General features: G+C 38.9%; 1 protein-coding gene across 1 annotated transcript in view; it reads right to left on the bottom strand.

The window, feature by feature from the left end:
- Positions 1 to 12,710, bottom strand: part of mmaa (metabolism of cobalamin associated A) — a 50,051-nt gene that overhangs the window by 4,470 nt on the left and 32,871 nt on the right. The window contains exons 4-5 of the mRNA XM_043699209.1: positions 7,841 to 7,926; positions 6,121 to 6,270 (exon numbers count right to left, since the gene is read on the bottom strand). Coding sequence (XP_043555144.1) covers positions 6,121 to 6,270; positions 7,841 to 7,926 — 236 coding nt within the window. The remainder of the gene's footprint in view (positions 1 to 6,120; positions 6,271 to 7,840; positions 7,927 to 12,710) is intronic.

The raw sequence follows: 12,710 nt of genomic DNA on the forward strand, positions 1-12,710 counted from the left end.
TCCGACCTGCCTAGCTCCTTTTCCACCTATCCACTCCACCCTCTCCTCCCTGACCTATCACCTTCATCTCCTCCCCCACTCACCCATTGTACTCTATGCTACTCTCTCCCCACGCCCACCCTCCCTTAGCTTATCTCTCCACGCTTCAGGCTCTCTGCCTTTATTCCTGATGAAGGGCTTTTGCCCGAAACGTCGATTTTGCTGAAGCTCCTCGGATGCTGCCTGAACTGCTGTGTTCTTCCAGCACCATCGATCCAGAATCTGGTTTCCAGCATCTGCAGTCATTGTTTTTACCTCACAGACAGTGAAGTAGTCTACTAGTTACATCTTTCCAACCTTAAGACTCATTTGTTCAAAGCCTGTCTTCATTAATCCATGATAATTATCCTCAACATCATGTGTTCCTGAATTCTGCCCATTTTTTACATGGCACCTTATTGAATGTTTTCTGGAAATCCAAATTCACGAGAAGACTTATAAAGAAAAAAGAGGAGGGGAAGGGGCAGGTTGGGCACTGCTGTCTCAGAGCTTATAATCCCACTTGGAAAATCTTTACCTCACTACATGCTGTGTGAAAATATTGATTCTCGTGGCACATTTGCTTCTACTGCAACCTACCCCAATTCTGTACTCTATTGTCCTCTATCCTTTAAGGATTGGGAATAGATTCACCCTATCTATACAGACCAGGCCCCTCATGATTTTGACTGAATTTTTTTCAATCTATCCTGATCATCTTTGTGATAATCTCTTTTCTCGTTGTTTGTCTTATTCACTCTGGAGGTCTCCGTTCTCTCTCAAACCTAAATGTTATTCTACCACATCTCTAAGATTTAGGAATGCAGCAAAATGGGAAACATGCATGAATTGGTCAGAAAGATGATACAAGAAAAGCATGGGGTTCAGGTAAGGGAGAGCAAAGGGTGAAGCAGCTGTGGCCAGAAAGAAGAGATTAAGATTATTTATGGCAAGGGCAGACAAGACTAGTGAACATGAAACTATTTTGACTCTTGTGAAAACCCCTCTCTATTTCATTCACTAAAGTCCTTTAGGGAAAGATGTCTGTTGTCTTTAGCTAGTTTGGCCTACATTTCACCCAATGCATATAAGGTTGTTGACTCTCACGTACCCGGTCAAAAGGTATTGCAAGGATCTCCTGAACCTGACTGTTATAGAACCATTAAAAAGGAATGAAACTGGGTAGATCACTTGGCATCCAGCTAAGCACCGGAAGGAGCAGTGGCACACCATGTCTTGTACTATAAAGACCCCCTTGCTAACAACATCTAGGGACTTATGCCAAAGATGACAGTCATATTCATGAAATTGTCAATTACTGATAAAGATAGATAATTACAGATACCTCCATTACAATCCCTGGAAATTTCAGTCAAAAGGACTGACACATTAGAGGTGGTGACGAAGTACTGTATGATCATGAGGGAACTGATCCTGGAGACCTGAACATCAACTCTGAACCCTGTAATGTTTCAAGGTATCAGAGAAAACAATAGCAAGGCAAATTCCTCACCATCACCTGAAAAGTTCCCTCAGCTGTTGAGAGTATCCCTCTATACTGAATGTCACTTGAAAGCAATGAGGGTAACAGAATGTGCTCCACATGGAGGTTTTCAGTATTCATCACTAAGAGTAGTTCAACAGAACCACTACTGACAAAAGGTTACTGAATCCTGAAGCACACATCTTCTGTACTGGGCCTGCAGATAGTGATGAGGGAACCAAGAGGGAAAAAACTCTTACTTGACCTCATCTTCGCCAATTAACCTGTCCACAATACTGCTAGTAAGAATACTTGTGGAGAAGAAATCCTGCCTTCACAGTGAGATCCAGCATGCTGCATGGCACAATGAACAGTCCACGTTCAATTGCAACAAGATCTGGACAATATCCAGGCTTTGGCTGATAGGTGCCAAATAACACTCCCACGTCAAAAATGCCAGACTATGACCATCACCAATAAGAGACAGACAATCGAACCATTGTCCCTTGGCATTCAATGGTGTTACTATCACTGAATCTTCCACTATCATCATCCTGGGGGTGATTATTGACCAGAAACTCAACTGGACTTACCACTTAAACACAGTGGCTACAAGAGCAAGTCAGAGGCTGGGAATATTGCAGTGAGTAACTCACATCCCTACTCCTCAAAGTCTATCCACCACTAACAAGGCACAAGTCAGGAATGTGATGGAATACTCTCCCACTTGCCTGGATGAGTGCTGCTGTAACACTCAACAAGCTTGACACCATCCAGGAGAAAGCAGCTTGCTTGATTGGTAGTATATCTACAAGCATCCGCTCCCTCAAAACTCATTCAAGTTCCCCTCCAGGCCACTCTCCATCCTGACCTGGAGATACATCGCTATTCCTTCACTGTCACAGGGTCAAAATCCTGGAATTCCCTCCCTAATGGCATTGTGGGTCAATCCACAGCAGGTGGACTGCAGCAGTTCACCTCCACCTTCTCAAGGGCAACTAGGGATGACCAATAAATGCTGGTCAGCCAATAATACCAACATCCCACAAAATGAGCAAAACAAAAAGGCAGAATAAATCAGAAGATAATGAAGACATGTACAAAACTCATTAATCATTAGTGACTTTAATTATAATATAGATTGGCAAAATCTAATTAGCAGAAGTAGCTACAAGGAAGAATTCAGAGTGCATTTGGGGCAGTTTCCCAGAACAATGTATTGTGGATTGAATCAGGGATCAGGTTACTTTGCATATGATCAAGCCTAATAAACGATCTCAGAGTAAAAGATCCCCAAAGAACAGAGACCATAACATGGTAGAATATAGCATTCAGTTTGACAGCAAGTAACTTGGATTGGAAACAACTGACTAAACTTAAATAACGAGAATTACAAATGAAGAAGGGAGAATTGGGTGGAGAGGACTGGGAGAGAAGTTCAGCATGATGGCAATTTGTAACTAATGGATCAGTGCTGGACCACAATCAGTTACAATATAAATCAATGATCTGATGACAGGTGAATGTAGTATAGCCACATTTGTGGATGACAAAAATAGGTGGGAAGGCAAGTAGTGAGGATGACTCAAGGAGTCGACAGAGGAATATAGATAGGTTAAGTGAGTGGACAAACACGTGGCAGATATAATATGTGGGAAAATGTGCTCTGTGGTAAGAAAAAGTAGAAAAACTGAGTATTATTTAAATGGGGAAATACTGCAGAAAGTTCCAGCCTTTGGGATTTAGTAGTTCTGGTCCATAAATCACAAAGTTGGCATCCACGTTCAGCTCATAATAGACAAGGTAATGAGACTGCTGACCTTTATTTCAAAGGGAATGGAACAGGAAAAAAGAAAGGGAGGTTTTGCTAAAACTATACAAAGGCACAAGTCAAACTGTAAAAAGTCTGGTCCTTTTATTTAAGGGATATACTGGAATTGGACACAGTCCCAAAAGTTTCACTGTGTTAATCCTGGACATGGAGTGATTTTCTTATGAGTAGAGGTTGAATAGATTGGGCTTGTACAAATTAGTGGAGTTAACAGAAAGAGAGGTCTTGTTGAAACAAAAGATTGTCAGGGAGCTAGACAGGGGAGATGCAGAGAGGCTGTTTCCCCTTGTGGGAGACTGTTGAGCAAGAATGCATAAAATCAGAGTAAGGAGTTGCCCACATGACAGACAAGAAGAATTTTTTCTGAGAGTTGTGAATCTATTTATTCTTTGCCGCACAGCACATGGTGACAAAAACCATATATTTTAAATATGCTTTAATTTTGGAATTTGGATTTCAAAATAGATGCAGGTGAACGTTAGTTATTTCTGTGAAGGATTTTCTTTAAACAAAAGTCACAGTGTCCTTACGGAACAATGACCTAATCCAGTGTTTGTCAAGTCAGCAAGTGACTACAAACCTGTGGCATTAATGAAAAGATGTTTATGCAGTTATGCTAGGAAAGTTAGAGTAAACATGTAGAGCTAGTTTGTTTTTGTTCAGAAGAATGTAAGACAAGCAAGCTTTTATTAAAACTGAAGTTCAGTTCAGAAACAAGTTTTTCTTGTTCAGTTCACATTAATGTGTTGAGTTTAGATGTTTAGTCTTCTTCCTAGTAAGTTGACTAACTTTTTAGGGCAGTTCAGACAAGAGTTTAGTTTGTAAAACTTCCAAACAAGAGTTTGGTTAGAAGTCTACAAGTTATTAGCACTGAGAAACATTAATTCCTCTGATTTGTGGAAAAGATATTTATCCCAAACTTCTAAATTATGCAGCATCCTGACCAGCATATCGATGAAACTGTAGCTCCAAATCACGAGCAGAAAAGGCAAAGGCTTCTTTTATCGCAAAACACTCTAGCAGAATTTTTCACTAAAAATTTTCAAAACTATTCAGCCTCTGATACTAAGTGGAATGGATGCTAGAAATAGAGTTGTACCTTAAGTCTTATGCTAATCTTGAAAATATCTCTCTCCAAGAACAAGCCTATCCACAACGTTCTGCAGTAAACCTCAAATTATAAGATCAGCTATCCATTTACATCTGAACTTACATGAGCAACCCACCAAATAATTGGTGTGGGAGCTATCGTGGAAGTTATACATTCATCACAAGGTGCCTGTTTCAGCCAATGCTTTTCAATTTTCTTTGTATGCTGGGAAACTTTCAACATCAGTTCATAAAAAATCTTCACTACTCCTTGCATGAAATAGGAGAGAACCTGCGTAAGTGCAACTCTAATGTGCTTGCAGGGCTGAATTATAATTTTGCAGAACACTGGAGAGAATAACTCCAGGGTAACCTGCAGGGAGCCAAGGAGGTAACAAGGGAACTTTACTGTCAGTTTTCCACTGGTGAGACACACACAGGTCTTTGATCATCAGCAACAGGCAGCTGACAGTGAGAGAAATGATGATGGTGGAGATGGTTCATCATCATTGCCTCCCAGTAACCTCCTTCAAAATTAAGAGGTAGATAGAGAATAGAAGTAGCACATTTGTGTCAATGCCAAATAGCTGGAATTAACACTAGGGTTAAAAAAGGATAAATGCAAGTCACAAGATGCCCAACATTACGGCCTAGCAGTTTACTGCCCTAACCTCTGACACTTCACAGTTAACAGATTAACAGTTCAAGATGTTCAATGCAGTTGTGACTAGGCACCAGGAGACAACTGGTGAGATTGTAAAGGAAAATCTCTTCAAAAACAATAGAGCAGTTTTGCATGGTATCACAACGAGAGAACAAGAATACTTCCCTTTCTTCCCTTGACTACAGTACCTCTTCTAAATCAAAGTCATTGATAGGTTCAGTTGAAAACCATTTATCCAGCAATGTGATTTAAGATTCACAGTCAGTTACAGAAAAAAATTCTGCTGCTTGGTATATTTCAAAGGAATCCTGAATGACAAAAACAAACTGCACACAAGAAAGCAATTGCACCACCAATAAACGGAAAAAACTTAGTATGGCAACTCTCAATTGTACGAAAAAATAACTAACTTCTGAATTTGGACAATCCAAGCTCCAATGACTTTGACTTTGAAACAACTAATCACGAATAAAGGAGTTGTAATGCAAACCACCGTACAAGATACGTTAACTAAGTTTGTGCAAGGTGGATTATTATATTAGAAAAAAGTAAATCTTTCTACCACAGAATCAGTTTTTAATGCCTGCATGTGTCGATCTAATTGAATAATGTTTACACAGTGAAGGAATAAACGCGTTAAGTCCATAGCAAAGGTCAGTTCACATGTTCAAAATATGGAATACAGGTATATTCTATTTTCTAACAAAATGTCATGGGTGAACAGAATGTATACCAAATTTTGAAAAGCACTATTTTTTTCAAAGAAGTAAAACTAAATTTAGATTTGCATTTGCAGAGGCTTAGGTAGAAGTGGTCTCTCATGTCCCGAAGATAGATCTGTGGAGCACAGGCGCATTAAAGAGACGGTAAAATGTGCCTTCGGTATAGAACTACCATTTGAAGAAAACTAAACATTTATCTGGTAGCTGCTATTTTATGGGACAGAAATGATGTTTTCCTGTCAGTAAAAAGCATTAAAGTGGTTCAAGAGCAAGTCTAGGAAGGTATGCATTGTCCACATTTAGCACACATCACCTTTGGCTTCCAGTTCTTTGACCGATAACGCAGCAATTTTAGTGCACTTGTGTATTCAGCTTGCATTCTTCTTGCAGGAACAAGGAAGTCTCCATCAGCTTTTGTGATAACAACTAAATCTGCCATCTCTATTATACCACGTTTAATACCCTAAAGGAACAAAAAAAAATTATTTCACTGCAGAGAATACTGATATATTTTTAAAGTCCAATCCTATTGTTTAATGATTTTTCTCTATGCCTGTCTTTTGAAGGAACATTCTTAAATATAATCCACCTATAGCATACATTCTTAGCTATTAATTATTTGAGAGCTTGGGCAGTGGGACTGACAGGCTACTCAACTAGATGAGACATTATAGCTGAAGATGCATGGCTCATGCTTTATAGAAGACACATAATTGATACTGACACGTGCAATTCCTGAATTGCAACTACTGATGGGAACGTTGACCAACTTTCCTATCACCAACTTGGGCACAATTTTTATTTTCCACATCATATCAGGTAAGATATGCTAATTTAGGAACCTACAGAAGTCACTTAAACTCAAATTTGGAAGCAAAGCTATTCCTCAATGACATGCAACCAAGCAACAGCAGAATGTCTGAGGCTCTGACACAAAGTGTAAAGTTTTTGGAAGCTTCAAATTTAAAGTTTCAATATTTTCCTTTCTTTGTTTCCCTACCACACCCCAATTTCCAGGAGGGCATGTAATTCTCTTGCCTGAGAATTGTTCTAGTCTGTCAAACACTGCTGTATTCCTTCCTAACAGATTTGTCTCTTTAGGGCAAGGCTGATTTTACACTATATATGCCCTCTACTCTTTCCCCAGAATTCAAAACATTTTGCCATTTTCCAAAGACAACCAGAGAATCCAATATTTGGATAATCGAATGCCGGATAATCGAGCTTCCTCTGTAAACATATTAGCGATATAGTCTAATCAAGCCAGTAAAACACAAGCTTGACATATTTAGTAAATGTCAATGGGGAAAGAAAATGCTCACACACTACCTCTGGAATGCAAGTGCCCTGACATTTTACAGGTCTTACAAAAATTTTAAGTGTTTACATTAATACCCTACTGCTGAATTAATTTAATCAAAGTTAAATGTGTGCAACTGAAATTATATTTTTATTAGTTTAAAACAATACAGGTCAACATGGATTCATTCTGCAAGTAGGCAAGTACTACCATACAGTCCAACGAAACTTGGGTTTAAAAAAAAGTTGCGATTGTAATCAAAATTTAAAACAAAAATAACGCAAGAACCAACTCCACATAAAACCTCCAGCTTTCCAAATGACTTATTTAATTTCAAACTAACCCTACTGAGATACTGCAAGATTAAGTCACAATACATGCCAAGTATCAACCAAGGCATTTTAGTTAGATCAGAATCCCTCAAAGAAGGAGAAATACATTACAGCAATACAATCCAAGGGAGGATGCCATAACTTAAAAGAAAAGGCATTGGTGCAATATTGGCACAGTTTTCAACAAAATATCTCAAAATCTCAAGTTTATTCCTGCTCGCTGCCCTTAAATTGCAATCAACCCAAACAATTTTGAAATATTTGTTGATAGTAATAATTCAGGTTAAATTTAAATTAAAACTTTAAATTAAAAAAGAATTTGAGACAGTTTCTATTTGATCTAAATTCCACACATCAACCATTAATTAATTAAAATATCCAACAAACAGCTTGCATCTTACCTGCAATTCATCTCCTCCTACTGGTGGAATGAATAAAATCAGCATATCCACCATGTCTGCTACTGCAAATTCTGACTGTCCCACGCCTGTAAAATAAAAACACACCAACATTCAATAGTTCTAGCAAAACTATATTTGGAATAGGATAGGCAATTCAGCCAGTTGCACTTGCTCCGCCATTTAAAATGATCACTGTGGATCAAATACATCAATGTCTTTTATCCACACCATTTTATAACCTTTTTATGGATTGATCGAATATTTTATCAAACTCTTCATTAAATATGACTAAGCTTCCTCTGGAGTGGAGAATTCCAAAGATTCACTACTGTGTAAAGAAACTCTCATTTGTGCTAAATGCATCCCCCGATTAACTGCAGGGTAAATATCTTGTCTGTATCCATCCTGTCTATTCTTTTAAGTACTTTGTAGGTTTTAATGACATCACCTATCATTTTTCAAAACTATAAAGAGAAAACAGGTGTAGCATTAAGCTTCAATCAAAATGCATTTTATTCTTCCTAGATTGTTAAAATACAACAAAAAAATTGGTATAGCTTTACTCTATTGAAATACTTAAGGTGTTATTTAACCACTAATCACCTATTTCAAAAGAGGCAGCATGCCATAAACAAAGCCTTGGCAAAACTTATTATTCTCACGTTCTACCTCCTGAATCAAGTAAAAAGAAACACCGAAAGAAATAATCTGCCCTTTTTGATTTTTTTTTAAAAGAGGAAGCCTCTCTGTCTAAGACTTCACCCAATCAGAGAACTCAAGCTTTCGGCTCCAGCGGCCAGCAAAAACCTACTCCATTGAAAGCAAAACTAGTCTTCTGAGTCTGAGAGAGCTTGACCCCACCCACTCGTGATTCTTTGTCTTACTTTAGAAAAACAAATATCTATGGAGAATTCAAAGCTGTTTACCAACTGCCTGTCTGAAAGAGACATTTTGACACCAATGACAACACCCCTCTGCGAAAGAAGCAAGACAGAATACATCTCAAAGGCACAGTATTGTCACAAAACTTCGTTTCTGTCCTCTCTGGCAATAATATAAGTAGACCAGGTGCGATCTACCAAGTTCTGTAGGCACTGAAGCTAAATTTACAACACCTGCTTGGAAATCTTCTTGTAACAAAGACTAATATCTATTAGCATTCTTAATAGTTTGCTGCACTAGTATGTCCTTGTAGCACTGCAATAACTATTGTCGGCCAACACAAGAATAACTTTTACTGCTACTATGTTCCGTCAGTTAGCCAATTGGTAACCCATGTTAGTACGTTACCTCATAGCATCTAGTTTAATTTTACAAATCAACTGCCTGCAGTAGGCCTTATCAAATTCCTTCTGAATGTCCAATCATACTGTATTTTTAGGAGTTGGTTAGTTCAGCTGGCTAGACAGCTAGTTTGCATTGCAGAGCAAGTCAATTCCTACAATGGCCAGTTTACTATAAAGGACTCTCCTACGCAACCTCTCCAGAGGTAAGTGAATCACCACTAGTTGTGAATCCCTAATGAAACAGCAACTTTCTGGTCTTCTGGGATATTGTAAAATTTCTTGGCCTTAAGAGTTTTAGAAGTTTGAATATTCATCTGAACCCCAGTTTAACATCGAAGCTTAAACACAACACTTTTAATAATGCAACTTTTATATTTATGCTTACATTAGATAGAAAATTAAAAGTCAAGAACCACCATTAGTTCACAATATTGGCTGCAGAAGTTGATAAATGGAGTCAGCACTCATTCGGAGGTAGTACTCGCATTGGTAAATCGGAAGGTCAAGCAGCTTGACAAGAAAGATTCATCCACTTTCTAGGGCTTGTGTTTATTTGCACAAGCACAGAAACAAGGAGCAGCTTCAATTCTGGAATATGAAAACTGCCTGCAACATTCCCTTCATCACAAAAGCAACTATTCTTCAGAAGACTCTGATTGTGAAAGCATCCTGTGGCACCCTAATGCATTTATCTGCCCATTTCATTGCAAGTTCCTTCTTAATAAAAAGATGGTGGCACTAGCACGGTAGGTAGTGTTTAAGTTGAGCCTGTCCGCTCCAGGCTGGCCACATTTTCTTTCCTCTCTCCTTTTTTTCATCTTTATGTAGCAGGGAGGCCTGAGCAGTGGTGAGTCCAGCGGTTTGTCGGCAGAGCGTGGAGTCCATTGGTGGCGAGTCATCGATTGCAGTGATGTCGGTACCCAGAACGAGGATTCCTGGCTATGGTAAGTCTTGCAGAAGGCCTGGAGTCCTGCTTGTGACCCCAGCCAATGAAGATGAACTCTAAGTACTTCCTTTTTCTTCTTTTGTACCTCAAAGTGGTCCCAAATTGTGACAACAAAACACTATTCATTGCACCTCCCTAGATATAGGTGACAATAGATAATTCATCCATCAAGTTAATATCAATGGAGAAGATTTTCACAATGTAATTAACAGTGATACATTTTAGAATATTATTTGAACATCAGCTTCATACACAAAAGAATGCAGAAGCTCTCCAGACCCACAAGGATTCACCAAGGCTCCTTCAACAACACCCTCCAAACCCATGACAACAACCATTTGAAAAGGCAAGATACATTGAAATACCATCACCTATAATCTCTCCTCCGACCCATTTGCCATCCTGACTTGGCAACATAAGACCGTTCATTCATTGTCACCTGGCCAAAATCCTGAAACTTCACTCCTAGAATTACTGTACTTAGTAATGGACTGCAGTGATTCAAAACAAAAACTCATAACCACCTTAAAGGGCAACTAAGGTCAAGTAATAAATACTGACCAAGCCAAATGACACAGTCAACTTAAAATATTCAGGGAACAGCAAAATTGCTCAATTGTACCTATCAGAGTTTACAAATAACAGATCTTGGACATCAAGTTTAAACCTTAATATAACAAATAATTTATTAGAACACTGATAAACTACATGGCTACCTAATTAATATCTACAATATAAGCCCAAATCTCTTGGAATATAAACTTCCATTCTCATACTGACAGACACAGTTAAGGGATAAATCAGAAGTGAAAAATCAAAGATCTTAATTTGCCAGTTCGATAACCTTTTCAATTATGATTACCATGCCTTCATGAAATTCTTGGATGATGGGTTGTACTGTAGGCACAAAACTACCTGGACACAGTTTTATTCCACAATGCACATTGGCTACAACATGATTGATGGATTGTGGACTTTTCTTTATATAACACAAACTTCCTGCTGAACGGGTACATTGGGTTTTTCCATAGCGCGATTTTCTATAGCGCAAGGTTGCAGAGGAACACAACTCTCTTGTTATAGCAGAACGACCATTATTTTGCTTGAATTCCAAAGTCACTAGCCAAAGTAAAAAGATTCTGCAGATCGCGGGACACTTTTTACTTGTGTCTTATGGCAGAGGTGCTTTTCTCAGAACTTTCAACAAGTTGATTACTGAAGAACAACTAGAGAGAGCAGAATCAAAAACAAAAACCACAGTGTAGTCCTGCAGCTTCCAAAGCCAAATTGTCTCTGCCCAAAAACCCAGTCAGATCCAGTTAACTCTGTTTACTTTTTTTTAATATTCTTTGCGATTGGTTAGCCAGCTCCAGTCCTCCCTTGATTGATCAAGTCAACATCCAACCTACTACCAGTTCCTGATTCAGTACAAATGTATCATCCACACTATAAATCTGCATTATTTTTCCAGACCAATTCCCAAAAGCAAACATTAGCCTTTTGTTCTCTTCTTTTTAAAAAAGCTGCTGCTTAAAGTTTCAATTTCAACTCATTTCCAGACCTAAAAGAAACACAGATGGTCTGAATACATTGAACCCAAGAATATTTTTTTTAAAAACAATATGGCAGCTCCAAAATGGAAGCGTTTGGAACAATTCTACAAATTCTCCAGAAAAGCAATATGTATGGATCACTCAATAGAGCAGTGAATCATTCAACTTCAAGCTTTCTTAAAGTCATAACTAACTAGAACCTTAACTGGAGGAGACATATAAAAACAATGGCTACAAGCAAAGGTCAGAAGCTGAGAATTCTGTGACAAATAACTTGTCAAAGTTTGTGCGAAGATTTGTAGCTCAGGTGCTCGTTGTTGTGGTTCTGTTCGCCGAGCTGGGAATGTGTGTTGCAGACGTTTTGTCCCCTGTCTAGGCGACATCCTCAGTGCTTGGGAGTCTCCTGTGAAGCGCTTCTGTGACCTTTCCTCCGGCATTTGTAGCGGTTTGAATCTGCCGCTTCCAGTTGTCAGTTCCAGCTGTCCGCTGCAGTGGCCAGTATATTGGGTCCAGGTCAATGTGCTTGTTGATTGAATCAGTGGATGAGTGCCATGCCTCTAGGAATTCCCTGGCTGTTCTCTGTTTGGCTTGTCCTATAACCTCAACACCAAGGAGAGGGAAGCACTAAAAGCACTAAGAAACGATAAGAACATAATCATACTACCAGCAGACAAAGGCAGAATGACGGTCATCCTGGACAAAGCAGAGTACATTCAGAAAGCGCAACTACTTGCAGATACCAACACCTACCAAAAGAGGGAGTTTGACCCCACCCCACCACTCACCAATAGGATAAACAACACACTGAGGAACCTACAAAATAAAACAGACAGATAACCAGATTTGACCTACAGAGAATGAAACCTGAAAGCAACAACATGCCCAGATTCCATGGACTACCTAAAGTGCACAAACCAGACATCCTGCTCAGACCCATCGTATCACTACCAGGGACACCATCACACAAACTGACTAAAGAACTACAGCAGAAACTGAAACACCTGATCAGCAGATCCAGACACTATACAGTCAACACAGGAATTCTTGGACATCATCAGAAATATACACATAGACAAGGAAGAAAC

The sequence above is a fragment of the Chiloscyllium plagiosum genome, chromosome 1, assembly GCF_004010195.1.
Source record: "Chiloscyllium plagiosum isolate BGI_BamShark_2017 chromosome 1, ASM401019v2, whole genome shotgun sequence".
Lineage (NCBI taxonomy): Eukaryota > Metazoa > Chordata > Chondrichthyes > Orectolobiformes > Hemiscylliidae > Chiloscyllium > Chiloscyllium plagiosum.